The 16,831-nt window shown below is 45.0% G+C and overlaps 1 protein-coding gene across 2 annotated transcripts in view; it reads left to right on the forward strand.

Annotated features, from left to right (window-relative positions):
* The window catches only part of LOC117536938 (ribosomal RNA processing protein 1 homolog B-like), a 47,171-nt gene extending 42,488 nt beyond the window's left edge, over positions 1 to 4,683 (forward strand). For both annotated transcript variants that reach the window (XM_034202035.1, XM_034202036.1), the window contains 2 exons: positions 1,336 to 1,402; positions 4,319 to 4,683. In XM_034202035.1, the coding sequence (XP_034057926.1) occupies positions 1,336 to 1,402; positions 4,319 to 4,530 (279 nt within the window). In that variant the 3' untranslated portion in view covers positions 4,531 to 4,683. The remainder of the gene's footprint in view (positions 1 to 1,335; positions 1,403 to 4,318) is intronic.
* Positions 4,684 to 16,831: the final 12,148 nt, after the last annotated feature.

Consider the following 16,831-nt stretch of genomic DNA (forward strand, 5'->3'; position numbering starts at 1 on the left):
CACCGCAGTGCTTTTCCCACTTTTGTTCCGAAATGTCACGTTCACACCAAAAAAATCCGGAACTAAAAATGAGTTAATCAGAACCTTTTTTACCCCCTTCTGCTAGAGAGCAGGGACTTTCGTGGGAGAAAAAGGTTCCTATTTCTGATTGGCTGGGCGGAATGCAAACCACGCCCCGTAAAACTCCAAAAAAGTTTTGTGAAGCCGCCATTTTATTATTTTTGCATTAGCATTATTAGCCCAGCGCAGAAACGCAGAGAGACTAACTTATGGCAACACAAAATAAAACATGGGAGCGGTGGAGATGAGGAGGTGTCGGCGTCCTGGCGATTTACTCTGAAGGCTTCAGTAGAAGCTGCTGGGAGTCCCAGCAGCTTCTACTGAAGCCAGTCCCCAAATCCGGGGACTTCCGGCCGGGGACTTCGGGTGGCAGTGTATGCCGTGAAGTTGTTTGCGGCCTGCCAGTAAACCCAAAGAAGAAGAAGAAGTGATGTCAGCGGCTTAATTTGCCTAATCCTTCCCTAGGAACTTATTTCAGTGTGAACGCGATCTGTACTTAGTTCATGAGAACTAAAGAGTTCTCATGAACTAAGTTCTCATGAACCTTTTGTGGGAAAACTACTGCGGTGTGAAAGCGCCTAAGGTCACAAACATGACCTCTCTATGAACATTTTTGTTTCGGAAAGTTGATATTCTCAGTCCCAATAACGTTCTTTGTTTTGTCCTGTTTTTGTTCCCATTGAGTTGGAGTAGCATTGGGGAAAGCCTGTGGTTAAAAGTGATCCCAATTTTAAATAAGATATGGAAGATAATTTAGCACCGGTGATCTGGGGTGCTTCTTCCTTCAATGGCACACATAGATTCAGGCTGTGCTTTAAATGGCTCTGTGGAGATGTTACAGCGGGCACCCTCTCTACTGAGGGCCCTCGTCTGTGAGGTGATGACTGGGTCTTTCAGCAGGACAACGCCCGCCTGACGAAGGACTTCTTCCAGGAGAACAACGTCGCTCTTTTGGTTCATCCTGTGTTCCCCTGATCTAAATCCCTAATGTCTTATCCAAGTTGCAGGTTGATAATCTTAGACAGAGTCAAACACGTGATAATATCAGACGTACTCTTTATGTAATCAACCACATCAAACAAGACTATGGAAGCTCTTGTACTGGCACTAGATGCCAAGAGGTCATTCAGTAGACGGGTGTTTTTATATAGAGTGCTGTTCAGGTTTCCATGAAAAATGTATTAAAACAATGGAAACATTATACAACAGTCTATAAAAAAGTCTATCCACTGATGTAACCATGTGTGACTTATCTTCTATGTTTTTATTCTACAGAAGATCCAAACTCCCCTGTCAGAATCAAAGAAGGTGACGTTCGGCCTCAAGAATAACAAGACAGCTGGTAAGAAATCAGATACGATTAGATGATTAATGATCAGCGCCAAGGCTGTCATCAATGTAACGTTTACTTGTTTTGATCACAACCATCATCAAGACACATGTCAGCAAGTTTACGCACAGGCTGGAGTCACACCTAGAAGACACACATGATGTTGGTCCTTAAGGATAACTGATATTTGAGCGTTATACACTAATATTGTCCCTTTGGGCTCTGTTCATTTTAGGCTTTTTCTTATGTTTTTCAACCAAGAGATTAATCGGTTAATTGAAAACAACAATTTTTTGATTAATTGATAATGAACAAAAAATGCATTTGCAGCCCTATTACCAGTTTAAAAGCTAAACCAGAATACCATCTGTGAAGTGATTATGCATCTTATTAAGTAACCATAGTAACACGTCTACATGTCAGCATTGAGAGAGATTAAATTAAAGAAACACAGCCTCCATACAGGAAATAACCCGTTGGTAATATCCATAGGACGTCTTCTTTTTCATCCTGTTAGTTTGACAGGACTTATTTGCTCTTCTACACCACAGAAGATAAAATGCATACATTCTGGTAATGTGTACCAAGATTTACTGTCAGCCACTGTTGTTTTTCTCCGTAAAGGGGATACAAAAAACCTAATCCGTCCAATAAATTAGCCACCTAATAGTTTGCATGACGATGACAAAAATACATTGATTTATAGAGTACTTTTCACAGTACACAAAGATACTTTACATGTACGGGTTAAAATTAGATATAAAAAGACAACATGCATAACTACGAATGTCAGTGGGAGTATGTACTGAACCAGATATAAAGGCATGTTCTGCTCTAGTGGGACTTGAGTCACAGTGCTATTCTAAAAGAGTTGCAGCTCTCTGCCTGAGAACATCCAATCAGGAGACAGCAGATCTCATCATCTTAATGGTGGAGTAGCACAGGGTCCATTTAGTAGCCGTTTTGAAAAAAGATCTCCAGCAGCATATGGAGGTTTACCAGTTGGCATTGTATGTTCAAGAATGCCTTTGACCTGGGGGGTATACTATGGAGCGAGTTCAACAGTCAGAGTTTCTTTGACTTGGCTGGACCAAACTGAAACTCCTGATCAGAGAAAACGGGTACCATGAAGGTGGTTATCAGTGCGTGCGCCTATAAAGAGGCATTTGAGCGTCATGTCACTCATGTGCCCGGACGAAATGGGTCAATATTGACGTTTTATTAGAATATATTATGAAAAAAAGGTATTCGTATAAATTCGCTAGCATTCTATGTAAATAACCACTCGATGCAATCCGTACCTCCCGTTTATTTCTTATTTGACAAATTCACATTCTGCAGCTCTTGAACTGTAAACTTGACGATAATACCCTCCTTAAAAATAACGAGGACACAACAGTTTTCTTGCTGTGTTGTTCTGCATCACTAATAAATAATGAGATGCATATAGTTTGAGCTACTGTAACTGCACGGCCTTGTTCTGTGGCATTCTATTTAATATTGAATAATCCATTCTTGCACAATAATATCCTGCATTATATTTGTTACTGGAGATTTGTATTTCCACATGTATATTTTCCACGTGTGTGTGTATATATATATTTTACTTCCTAATGCTATTTTATTTCTATTTCTGAAATATATGATTGTTTATTTCTGTATCTTAGTTTCTCTTATGTACATTGCCTTGTGTTTTATTATGCTGCTGCAATGCAAACATTTCCCAAATTGCGATCAATAAAGTACCTATCTATCCATCTATCTAATGAAACATGACTGCTTCAGTTTACACAAAGTATTCCCCTAACTGATCATCTGTAGTGCTCATAGATTAACTATCAAGTGACGCTATGTTCAGAGGAACTAGTTAGTGAACAGCAGTATTTGCTAATTTCAAGATATAACTCTGAACATAACCATAAAAGTCTGCACGTAGACTTTCCCATTGGTCGGGTTTTATATATAAATCTCTGCTTGGGATGGTTCCCTCTTATATTTGCACATATGTGTAAAAAAACAAAGTCTATATGGCCTGCGCTCCCAAGATTTTATTCAGATGCTGGTTCCTAAAGTGAGAACAGAACTGGGTAAAAAAGCTTTTAAATATGCTGCTTGGAGTAATGTACAGAAGGAGCTGAAACTCACATTTTATCACTACGGGGGAGTTCAAGTCCGTCAGCGAACAACAATGGCTATATCTCATAATTGAAGTCGTGTTAAATTGTGCCAGTTTTAATGTTTTATAATTTCTTTTATTTGCATATTGGCTGGTTAATGTTCCATTTAATTTACGTTTTATGATCGCTGTATTCATCTACATGTATTGTCTGTGTTTTATCTGTTGTGACTTTGCCTTTCATTTCAAACCTTTATTTATCCAGGTGAATCCCTTGAGATCATTGATCTCTTTTTCAAGGGAGACCTGCTCAAGTAGGTTCCACATGAAAGAGCAACAACAAAAAGGACATCATACAGCATCATTACAGGGATTACAATTTATAATAACTATCCACATGAACAGGTACCAACAGCATCCGATTGTGTAGCATCCAACCGAGCTTTCTTGGCCAGGTCGCTCTTGGAAAAGAGATTTTAATCTCAATGAGACTTTTTCCTGGTTAAAAATAAATAAATAATAACCTGGTCCAGAGCCGGTTATGTCTGCAGCATAAGTTGCCATGGTGATGTAGTCCGGTTAGAGAGCCATAGTAATGGTACGGCAAATTTGGACTTTCGTCTCCAAATACCTCGCTAACCCACTAATCTGGCTTCGTGGTACACCCCTCTGCAAAAAGCACACCAAAAAAAATTACACTTTTGTAGATGTTCAAATATGTCAAGAGGTTCTGAAAGACAAATAATGTTTCAATCAGTAAGTGCCTTCTTACTGTAGTAACAGTGTTGCTTGTTTCCTGTGTCCTGGTGCAGAGTTCAAGAAGACGGACCGCAGCCTGCTGCTGAGTCCAGACGGGTCATCAAGAGTGCCCTTTGACCCAAAGCAGAAACCCAAGTTTGGGGTCTTAAAGTCTCCGCCCACAGCACTCTCTGCCAGAAAGACCCCGAAGGCCAACAGGAAGAGCGGCCACAATACTCCAAAGGAGACTGCTAAACGCCGGCCTTCAGCAGCAGACTTCTTCTAACCCCCCCCTTACAGACTGTAGATACAGGCTCTCTGTGAACTGACCAGACTGACTTCACTTTTGATATATATTTAGAAGTATTTCTGTGTTTCTATCAGTGTTGCTTTTGCCTCTTTAAGGGGTTGAACGTTTTAATAAATGTTAAGCTCACGCGTTCATCCATTTCATTTTAGGACTTATATCTGAAGTGTACTTTGATAACTTTTGATAACAACATGGGATGGTGACACATATTTGTCCTATGCAGGGAAATCAGAAGAGCAAACTGTTATTTTTCCTATAGGGCAGTGTTTCTCCAACTTTTTCATACCAAGGACCACTTAACCAATAAAAAAAACACTTGCATGCCACCTAACTCCACAAATATCCAAAATCACATCGTTTTTCTAGAACAGATTACAAATTACATGAAAATGGCACAAACAAGTGGCAACATGTGTGATGAAGGTGTTGCTGAAACTTAAGCTCGCTCCATTGCGGAGATATTCCCGCGAGAGTGCGGAAAACTTAAATGTATTTATTTCAAATGTGAAATTTTACCAATATACTCACGGACCACACTTTGAGAAGCGCTGCTATAGGGGATCTTGGGTTTCCATCTCACAGATGAAGGATGCATTAAAAAATTACCACTTACAAACCCCCTCCCTTGTGACGATCGCCACTATGCTGTGGAAGTAAGTGCTTTTAAAGTGTACATGAACATGACCACCGTTCAGGTCAGTCCGTGAGGAGCAGTCGGTGCAGCCGGACACATGCCACCTCTGTGGGATACTCGGGGTGTAGAGCTGTGGTGAACAGATCCTGCTACTATGAGGACAACATTCCGTGCCTTGCTATGCCTTGGTTTTCACCCCCTGGCATTTCTCCATTTTTATTTCATTAATACCTGTAAATTAGAGGAGTTTTGCTGGTGTTCAGCAACCTTAAATTATACCTCAGATTATTGAGTTGAGTACTGAGTTTTGACTAGGGTATTCCAAGTTGCTCTAGCTATATGCTTTGGCTCACTGTCCTGCTGGAAGGCGAACCCCCAGTCCCACCCTCAGATCTCTGGAAGACTGCTACACATTTTGCTCAGGAATTAAACCGTATTGGCCCCATTTATCATTCCTTTAAATCTGCTCAGTTTCCCATTCGCTGCTGATAAAAAAACTCCCACATGATGCTGCCTTCACAAGGCTTCACTGTGGGGAGGGGCTTCTCAGGGGGTTGAGTGTGTTTTCCTTGAAGGCAGGAAAGTTCATAATTTGAACATTTATTTAAACTGTTTACAGAGAAGTCAAAAATGTTTTCCCTAACCCGGGAACACAACACACAGCTTCACCTTTCAGATTAATTATCGATATTATTGTTTATTTGGAGTAATGCTGGTGTCCAACTCCGTATAGTCAAAATCAGCAAATTTGCCGAGCTCCGCTACAACTACGGGTAGCGATGAGAATAAATAAACTTTATTATATATTTATATGTATAATAATACTCTTATACGCTTGCAAATCACTCCTTGCTTGTTCCTTCACTGTTGTTTCCCACTTGTAGCTGCTTTTACAACTCGGTTGCTGAATTTGTGTGCAAGGCATTTTTTATTTTTTATTTAAAGGAGACCTATCGTGCTATTTTGTAATGATATAGTGTATGACCATACCTATATAAGGTATATTTATACATTTTATTTTTCAAAATACCAAACAGATCATTTTTTAGCCATGCCTCGTTTAGCTCATTTTAGCTCTATTCCAAGCCTGTCTTTGAAAATTCTGAGCAGCAGCTGACCACGCCCCCCTGCAGAAGAGCGGGGCATGAGCCGGCGAGAGTCACGTTACCATGCTTGCTGTGATTACGAGTGTGGAATAAACATGCCATCTCAGTGCAATGCATGTGTTCAAGCATATTATCAATTTGATCCAGAGACTGACCCTGAAGCAGCGGAGGTTTTGGTGGAGGTGCAAACATCTCGGTTGCAGCAGGACGTTTCTGAATGGTTAGTTGACAAGCTGTTGTCCCTATTTATTTTACTCTGTTACGATGCGTGCTACTTATTCCGTTCATATTTTGGCTAATTAGCAAGAATGCAATGTGTGCAGTTTGTAACTTAGAGCTTGTAACGCAAAAACAGCGATACATATATATATTTATAAAGGGAGACATTCATATTTTCAGCATATATACAATGGCCTCATTTTAATAGTTTACAGTCCTTTTCTTCCAACATTGTGCAACAACCGTTGGAAAGTTCAATAACTTAGGGTGATAAAAAGTATAACTCCAACAACACCTCAGTTGTCAGCAATGTGTGCAGTTTCATGTGTTCCAAATACAGGTGGTGTTTATTAAATACATGCATGACAAACTGGTGAGAGGAATCAGAGTTTTTTGTTTTTACTTTATAACAGCATTACTGAATAATTGGCATGAAGTCAGACAATAATCTGACTGCTAGCTAAAGCAGTGGTTCTCAAATGGGGTTACGCGGTCCCCTATGGGTACGTTGGAGTACTGCAGGGGGTACGTGAAATTATTTTATGTTAATGAAAAAAACAAAACATAAGTAATGCATTTAAACAAACTACTAATAGTAGATTAACTACTTTATTCAAAAGTGTACAGTAATTCTGGATAATAAAATGGGAAAAATAAACGGGGTGCTCTCTTTTCCTCTCCCTCTCCTGACAGCCCGTCAGTCTCGTGCAGCTCGCTGAACCTATAAGTGACCCGACAGTAAAGAATACATATATTTATAACTAGATTAGCTAGTTCCAGAGTAGATAAACTAAGTTTGTTAGGTGTAACTCGGTGGTCCGTCACAGCGGCGGAGCTGTGATCCGGAAGAGCTGCGTGTTCTCCGTCAGCAGCCGCTGATCTGCCGCGTTTATGTCCAAATCTATCAGATCTAGCTAGTTCTATTTAATTATATGACTGCCTGCTTATCAAAGGACACCTAAACAATAAGCGTTGCTTGGCAACGGCATGTGGCTGCAAAGCATAGCGCAGCATTATGCATATGTTTATATGAGGGGTCAAAATCCCATGCTCATAAAATGCTCATTTTTTTCTTTTCATTCCACACGCCCCAAAATAAATAAATATACCAATTTTAGGAAAATGTACAATAAGGTACACAAAATGTGCGTAGTTACTGAGTAGTGAATAGGCAACGACTAGATAGTTAATGAGGAGTTCCTGAGTGACTACTGATGGTTAGTTACTGGTAAACAGACTGGGGGCTACTGTATTAATTAATCATTCGTTAATGGTTAGTTAATGAGGAGTTCCTGGGTGACTTTGATTGAAGCTGCAGCAGGGCACTTTTAAACCTGCCATCTTCGGCTGGCTTGGGTCCCACACTGGATTGACTGGTGGAGGTTGATCTGACTCACGTGTTACTGCTTAAGTCATCATTACTTACCTTACCATTACTTAGGCAGATTGGGTATATGGTAAACTCAAGTAACGCATACAAAAAGAGTAGTTACCCATTACCTAATGATTACCTTACCATTCCTTAAGCCGTTTGTGTCCCCTCAAGTAAAGTAATGCATTAAAGACAGTAGTTACCCATTACCTAATGATTACCTTACTGTTACTTAAGCCGTTTGTGTCCCCTCAAGTAAAGTAATGCATTAAAGACAGTAGTTACCCATTACCTAATGATTACCTTACCGTTACTTAAGCAGTTTGTGTCCCCTCAAGTAAAGTAATGCATTAAAGACAGTAGCTACCCATTACCTAATGATTACCTTACCGTTACTTAAGCAGTTTGTGTCCCCTTAAGTAAAGTAATGCATTAAAGACAGTAGTTACCCATTACCTAATGATTACCTTACCGTTACTTAAGCAGTTTGTGTCCCCTCAAGTAAAGTAATGCATTAAAGACAGTAGTTACCCATTAACTAATAATTTCCTCACCATTATCTTACCATTAGTTAAGCAGTTTAACAAACAAACAAACCCTGTGCACTCAAGTTTACATTTTTATTTAAACAACAATCCAAATGAGACTAATAACGAAAACGAGGTTGCTATCAGAACTTGTGAAAGTGGCGTATGTCATGCAGCAATCTGCCTAAGGGACCATCTTTGTGTTCATTTGCCAGCCAATGTGTCCACTCGATCAAAGCAAGATGACTCTTCAGAGTCTTCACTGTGCGGTTTCCTCGCAGTCTCCAGACCTGGGACTTGTACGTTGACCAAGCCCGCTCAATGTTTTGGGTGTGGGCTCCTGTGTCTGGGTTCACAAATGACCGGCTGTGGTTCACCGAGAAATGGACAAAGCCACTTTCTGCGATTGCAGTGGTGTATGCCCTCCACATGTCCGTTATCACCGTGGTCTCTTGGCGAACGTATTTTGTGACCAGAGGAATTAAGTGGCCCCTTGATCTTTGTTTCACCAGCCTCAGGATAGGTCTTCTCCTTGTTCTTCTGATGCCCAAAGACCCATTTTCTCCTCCTCCACGTAGGACCGAATCTTCCCCTACCATACTGTAATAAAGCAGTGAAAAAGGAGAACACAATTATATAAAAATAAACATCAGGAGTTTCAATTGATAAACAAAGTCAAATGTGTTTGTTATTTGCGTTCTTTTACAATTTAAAAATATTCACTTCCTTCCTCAAAAAAGAAGAGAAAAAAATTCAAATGTAGTGGTACAAACAGAAAAGGCTGTTTAATTAATTAATTAATTTATTAAGGTAAAGTTTGCTTATTTTGCTGCAAGAGACATGAAAAGGTAAGATATATATTAGAATTAGATGATATATAAATAGATTATGCATTTTTAAAATGTTAGTAATAAAAAGTAAGAATAGGGATTTATGTCCTTATTGATTAATGATCTGATTGGGTGGGATACTTCTTAGCTTCTAAATTATTTTGTTCTGTTATTTGACTGTACACACTGTGGAGCTGGCTCTCTCTAATGTATACTGTCTTGGAAGCCTAAGCACACCATTCATAAGGGTGTGAATGACACAATTATAAAATTACATTTGCCTTAGCTGCAGTCCCTGGGAAAATCTGTTAAAGATCAATATAAAATTACTAAATATGAACAAAAACATATGAAGACGAACGCATTCAGCACCAGTGGCTAATGTATTAATTATATAAATCACATTAGACATTTGTTATTACTCAAAATGAAACAGAATATTTTAATGTTGCTAATTAATTGTATCTATCGAGTTAGAGCATCTACGCATGTATTTTTAAGCTATTCGAATAATCACACATTGATACATTCTGAAACAATTTTTTTTTCCACTGTAGGGATGGAATATATATAATATTTCTTGCAAAAAAACAAAACAATCTCAAGTAAATCATTTAGATTTATAATAATTTGGTGTCTGGATAAATCTGAATACTCCCTCCCCCCACCCCAACTAAACTGTTGAACCTGATAAGCAGCTATATCCTTCTTACTGCATATAAATAGCTGCTTTCACACCAAGTACTTTCCCGTACTTAGTGCCCAGCACTTAGTACCCCCATGGATGGAGTACAGATCGCGTTCACACCATAGGTTCACACCGAAAAAAGTTCCCTGAGGGGAAATTAAGCAAATGAAGCCGCTGACGTCACTTCTTCTTCTGCTTTGGTTTTGCCTGCCAAAACGTAAACATTCAGCCACGTGACTTGCAAACTCTCGCGAGAGTTTTATACAAGACGGATCCGTCGTGAAGTTGCTATAGAGAGGCGAAGTCCCTCCCCTTCCGAAGCCTCCATGGGACCCCGGAAGCGGAAAATTATACATTGAAGTCAATGGAGAGAGAAAGGTTATCTTTTGATCCCGTTTGAATTGTGCCACGAATGACACATATGATGTTTGTCAATTTAAAAGAACATTTTGCAAGTCAAAAAAATAAAAATGTGTCATAAAACTGTGAAGTTACACATTTTTTCGTGTGAAACCGCTCAGTGAACTACAGGTCTCTCGTCTCGCACAATACGCGTCACCAACATAAAGATGGCCGTCACGTTACCACATTTCACCCAAGCCCCCAGGAAGTGCGCCGGACTCAGATGAAAATATTCGTGGTGGCCAAACGGCGGTACTTCCGTTTGGTTGCCAGGCCCGGAAACACTTTTTCCCATTGACTTACATTGGGAAAGAGTGGTCTGTAAATCGTTGGATAATTTTTTGTAAACTAAATAAACTACCCAGTATGAACACTTGTATAGCCCTTATTAAAAACATTCGTTCCTCAAGTTGTAATAATGTGCTAATAACGTTATTCTGAGAGTTATTACCCTCTGCATTATGAACGCGCATCTAACCCACGGGACCGCGCTGCCCGGCACGTTCATGTTACGTGTCCCGACCAATCAGAGCACACTGCTCACAGGGAGGGTGGGGCTGGAGCTATTGGAGCTACAACGAGCCGTTAAAGGCAGAGAGTGAAATTCAGTGAATACACGTAGTTTACAGAGATGGTGTTTGAGAAACCAATGTGAGTTGCGTTTATCTTTACCCATGGATACACAATAAGAACGGATCCATATCGTCTTACTGCCATCCCACGGAGCTGTAATAATGGATATATTGCACATGTTTGCTATAATTCATTATCATACTACATGGGCTGTATGATTAAATCGTGTACCATAAATGTTGTATTAAATAAAGTTAATATTACTTATTATCAGGGGCGGCGCCAGGGGGGAGCTAGGGGGTGCTGAAGCACCCCCCAGGATTGCCAAAGCACCCCCTAAGCACCCCCAAGAAATATGTGTTTTTTTTCTTTTTTCGAAAATTATTATTATTATTTTTATTAAATTAAATTAGAAATATTAATGATTACATCAATGCATATGTGAAACAAACACATTTTTGACCAAAAACATAAAGCCAACACAGGTGATATGATTAGGCCAATGGTTAGCACCCATTCGATTTTTGACCTACCCATAGGCTAAATTACTTTGTGACACTTGATTGACTTCCTGTTAGCTAGAAAGCCAAATGATTTGCTAACAGCAAAGTGAAAATTGATCGTTTTTTAGTCCTTAAACGACCACGTGTGGACACTCAATCAAAACCAACTGAAAGCGAGAGGGATTCTGCACATAATAGGCCTCGTGAGTACAAGTAGCTTACTTCTGGGTCTCTGTGTTTCATTCAAGCCCTGCTCTGTGTGTGTGTGTGTGTGTGTGTGTGTGTGTGTGTGTGTGTGTGTGTGTGTGTGTGTGTGTGTGTGTGTGTGTGTGTGTGTGTGTGTGTGTGTGTGTGTGTGTGTGTGTGTGTGTGTGTGTGTGTGTGTGTGTGTGTGTGTGTGTGTGTGTGTGTGTGTGTGTGTGTGTGTGTGTGTGTGTGTGTGTGTGTGTGTGTGTGTGTGTGTGTGGCACGAGCCATTTTGTGTGCGTGCGTGCGCGAGCGAGCGAGAGAGCTCGCCTCGCGCACCAGTGGGTATCTACCGGAGATCGTTGTGGTTAGCATCTGGTGCTAGCTAGCCAAACTAATGGATATAGTGTGGTGACACGTTATTGGACATAATTCACCTTGCTTATTGTGTTGCCACACGGACCCTTTAGTGGGGAACACCTGTAGCTTTAGCTGCCATTCCTGCTAGCTCATCATGGCAGAGCAGTGCATGTGTTAACCTCTCTGAAGTAATGGATAATAAAGATTGGAACTCCATTCTTAATACACCGCCTCCGACTCTCTTTTCACGGCACTACACTGGTGACCCTGACTTTTCCGAGAAAGTTTCCGGAAAATTAACGAACATGGCTGAGCGCGATGTTTTCATAAAGCTGCCGGAATTCTGGGAGCACACCGCGGAGGCATGGTTCGCACACGTGGAGGCACATTTCGCCTGCCGACAGGTCCGTGACGGGGACCTAAAATACTACCATGTGGTAGCAGCGCTGGGGAGCTCCACGTCATCCAGGTTGGTGGGATTCATCGCAGCCCCCCCACATCATGGCAAATATGAGGCGATTAAGGCCCTTCTCCTTAAGACATTTAGCTTATCTGCTAAGGAGAGGGCCCGCCAGATACTTGACATTCAAGGCCTAGGAGACAGCAAGCCATCCCAGCTAATGGAGAAAATGCTAAATCTGCTAGGGGGGAGAAGATCCCCGTATTTTATTCACGGAGATTTTCCTGCGTCACTTGCCTCCCCGGGTACAGACGGCGCTGGCCAACACGCCTGTCACGGAGCCCCGTGCTTTGGCTGAGGAAGCGGATCGTTTTTTTCCTGGCTACGCAACAGCCCGGGGCAGAGACGTTAGCCGCGACGCTCAGCGGCCCACCGGCAGTCAAGAAAGCGTGGCGGAGGCCGGACACGGCTGTGGCTAGCCGGCGTGGAGACGCCGGAGAGTGCGTTTACCACGCACGTTTCGGGACAAGGGCGAAGAGATGCATCGCTCCGTGCAGCTACAAACCCCCGGGAAACGGAGGGGCCGGCGCTCAGTAGTGGCTCTGAGCGTCGGCGGCACGTGCAGGCTCCTCTTCGTCAGCGACAGCGTTTCGGGGAGCCTGTTTCTGTGTGACACGGGCGCTCAACGGAGCGTAGTTCCAGCGTCGAGTGAAGACGTCGCCCGTGGGGGGCACGGACCGCGATTGACGACGGCTAACGGCAGTCCCATTCGCACGTACGGCGTGAGGCCTATGTGTTTGTGCATCGGAGGACAGCGTTTCAGCTGGGATTTTGTGACAGCGGACATTTCTTTTCCCCTCCTCGGAGCGGATTTTTTGTGTGCTCATGGACTCTTAGTGGACGTTAAGAATAGGCGTTTGGTTGATGCCTTAACGTTTTCTTCCCTCGTGTGCACACTTGGCAGCGCAGCGTACGACGGGCTGTCAGGCTCGCTGTCAGGTGCAGACACGTTTCTCAGACTGTTGGCCGAGTTTCCAGACCTGTCGCTACCCACCTTCTCTGCACTTACCACTAAGCATGGCGTGGAACACCACGTCACTACCGGGGGGCCTCCTGTCTACGCCAGGGCCCGGCGGTTGAACCCTTCTAAGCTGGCTGTAGCGAGGGCGGAGTTCGCAACCATGGAGCGCCTGGGCATTGTCCGCCGCTCCGACAGTCCTTGGGCTTCCCCCCTGCACGTCGTTCCCAAATCGAACGGCGGGTTCCGCCCGTGCGGGGATTACCGCCGACTCAACGACGCCACTATGCCTGACCGCTATCCGGTGCCGCACATTCAGGACTTTTCGGCGCATCTGGCCGGTACGGGGGTGTTTTCCAAGGTGGACCTGGTGCGTGGATACCACCAGGTGCCCATGCACCCCCTGGACGTTCCCAAGACAGCAGTGATAACGCCTTTTGGACTTTTTGAGTTCCTGCGGATGCCTTTTGGACTCAAGAATGCCGCTCAGACGTTCCAGCGCCTGATGGATTCGGTGCTGCGGGATCTGCCGTTTGTGTTTGTTTACCTCAACGACATACTCGTCGCCAGCGCTTCAGTGCAGGAGCACCTGTCCCACCTCCGAGCCCTTTTCACACGGCTCAACGAACACGGATTAATCATCAATCCTGCAAAGTGCCAGTTCGGGGTGTCGGACATCGATTTCCTGGGGCACCGCGTCACCAAGGGCGGTGCGACACCTCTGCCAGCGAAGGTGGAGGCTGTTGCGGCGTTTCCTCGCCCGCTCACAGCCCGGTCGCTCCGTGAGTTTCTGGGGATGGTGACTTTCTACCACCGTTTCATCGCCCGGGCCGCACACATCATGCGGCCGCTGTATGAAGCGTTGAAAGGCAAGACCCCCGTCCAGGAGATCGACTGGACAGCAGAGGCGGACGGCGCTTTTGCTGAGGTCAAGACCGCGTTGGCTCAGGCGGCTTTGCTGGCACACCCATCATCTACGGCTCCCATCTCCATCACCACGGACGCGTCAGACTACGCGGTCGGCGCAGTGCACGAGCAGTGGGTGGAGGGCGCTTGGCAGCCGCTCGCCTTTTTCAGCCGCCAGCTGACGCCTAGAGAACGCAAATACAGCGCCTTTGACCGGGAGCTCCTCGGACTTTATTTGGCCGTGCGGCACTTCCGTTTCATGCTGGAAGGCCGTGAATTTACGGCGTTTGTCGACCACAAGCCGCTCACCTTCGCCATGTCAAAAGTGGCGGAGCCTTGGTCGGCACGTCAGCAGCGGCAGCTGTCCTACATATCGGAGTTCACTACGGACATTAAGCACGTGGCTGGCAAGTCGAACCTGGTTGCTGATTGCCTCTCCAGGGTCGTCATCGGTGCCGTCCAGTTGGGCCTGGACTATACTCGCATGGCGGCAGACCAGGTCACAGATCCCGGCGTCCAGGCCCTGAAGGTGGAGAGCGCGGGGCTGCGCTTGGAGGACGTGGTGTTCGGCGACGCGGGCATTACTCTCCTGTGTGACGTCTCTACGGGCCTGGCGCGGCCTGTCGTCCCTGCCAGCTGGAGGCGTCCTGTGTTCGAGGCTGTGCACGGCCTGTCACACCCCGGCGTTAAACCTTCGGTCCGTTTGGTAGCGGCGAAGTTTGTTTGGCAAGGACTGAAAAGGGACGTGAGGACTTGGGCCAGGGAGTGCGTGGCTTGTCAACGCGCTAAGGTGCACCGCCACACGAAGGCCCCGTTGGAGCGTTTCCTGGTGCCTGAGAGGAGGTTTGATCACGTCAACATTGACCTGGTTGGTCCGTTTCCTTCCTCTCAGGGGTTTTCCTACCTCCTCACCATGGTGGACAGGACGACCCGTTGGCCGGAGGCGGTTCCGCTCGTTTCGACATCAGCCGCAGACGTTGCCCGGGCCTTCATTGCAACGTGGGTGTGTCGTTTTGGCACCCCGTCAGACATTTCCTCAGACAGGGGCTCTCAGTTCACGTCCGAGCTCTGGAACGCTGTGGCAGGCGGTTTGGGGGTTAAGCTGCACAGGACTACCGCTTACCACCCTCAGGCTAACGGCCTCTGCGAGCGGTTTCATCGCTCCATGAAGGCCGGCCTTATGGATGGTAACTGGGTCGACAAGCTGCCCTGGGTGATGCTGGGCCTGAGGACCGCACCTAAGGAAGATCTGCAGTGTTCTACAGCGGAGATGGTCTACGGTCAGCCGCTGAGAGTTCCGGGGGATTTCCTCCCAAATGCATCGGCTCCCTGGTCGGCGTCGGCCCAGCGGGCTTTCCTGCGTGACGCCGCTGAGGCCTTTGTTCCGATCCCTACTACTCAGCACGGTACTCAGGTGTCCCAGGTTCCCGCAGAGCTCCGCTCGGCGGAGCACGTGTTCATCCGGCACGATGCGCACAGAGGCCCCCTGCAGCCCCCTTATGATGGGCCTTTCCGGGTCTTGGAGCACGGGGACAAGCACCTGGTGGTCGACCTGGGTGGCAAGGCCGAGCATGTCTCGGTGGACCGGGTGAAGGCTGCTCACCTGGACTTGGACCAGCCTGTGGTGCTGGCTCGACCTCCGCGACGGGGCCGCCCCCCGGCCTCGTCCCCTGTCACGGATTTAAGACCTGTTGTCCCGGTCCCTCCCCTTCCGGGGGCCGCACAGGCGGGAGTCACTTTTCCGACTCCCGTGCTCAGGAGTCGTGGGGGTCGGCGTGTCGTTCCTCCCCGCCATGCTGATTTTGTTTATGTGTGAATTCTGGGGGGGCTTGTGTGGTGACACGTTATTGGACATAATTCACCTTGCTTATTGTGTTGCCACACGGACCCTTTAGTGGGGAACACCTGTAGCTTTAGCTGCCATTCCTGCTAGCTCATCATGGCAGAGCAGTGCATGTGTTAACCTCTCTGAAGTAATGGATAATAAAGATTGGAACTCCATTCTTAATACACCGCCTCCGACTCTCTTTTCACGGCACTACAATAAGGAGCTTTTTCAACAACAAGGTGGAGGGAGAACTCTCTCCTGTCAGACGGAGAGTCTCACGTAACCTCAACTCAGGTGAAGTAAAGGACTCTCTCAGTGTTTAGATAGTTAACTTTAGTCTAGTTATCTCAGTGGGTCTCAAACGGTTTGTTTTAAAAGGGGAGTGATTTGTAAAATATCTATAAAGAAATAGAAAATCTGTTGACAGTTCTGTTTCGTATGGGTGTTGAGATGTATCCATAGATCTCTTAATGTTGCTCTCAAAGTGCACCAGATTGATGCTTTTAACTTAAATATGTAACAAAAAATCTTCCCGGAGGAGCTAACCCCCGGACCCCCCTAGAGGAGGTGAGGTCCGCTCCCCACTTGTAAAAATAGCACTTTACCCCTGCCTATATGCCGTGAGCTGATTATCGAGCCTTCATTGTAACAGTCGCGGGTGCACTGTGTGTGTGTGTGCGTGGGGAGTGTTGCAGTAGAAAATTCAACTGTAGCGCTGGTGCATT

The sequence above is a fragment of the Gymnodraco acuticeps genome, unplaced genomic scaffold, assembly GCF_902827175.1.
Source record: "Gymnodraco acuticeps unplaced genomic scaffold, fGymAcu1.1, whole genome shotgun sequence".
In the NCBI taxonomy this organism is placed as follows: domain Eukaryota; kingdom Metazoa; phylum Chordata; class Actinopteri; order Perciformes; family Bathydraconidae; genus Gymnodraco; species Gymnodraco acuticeps.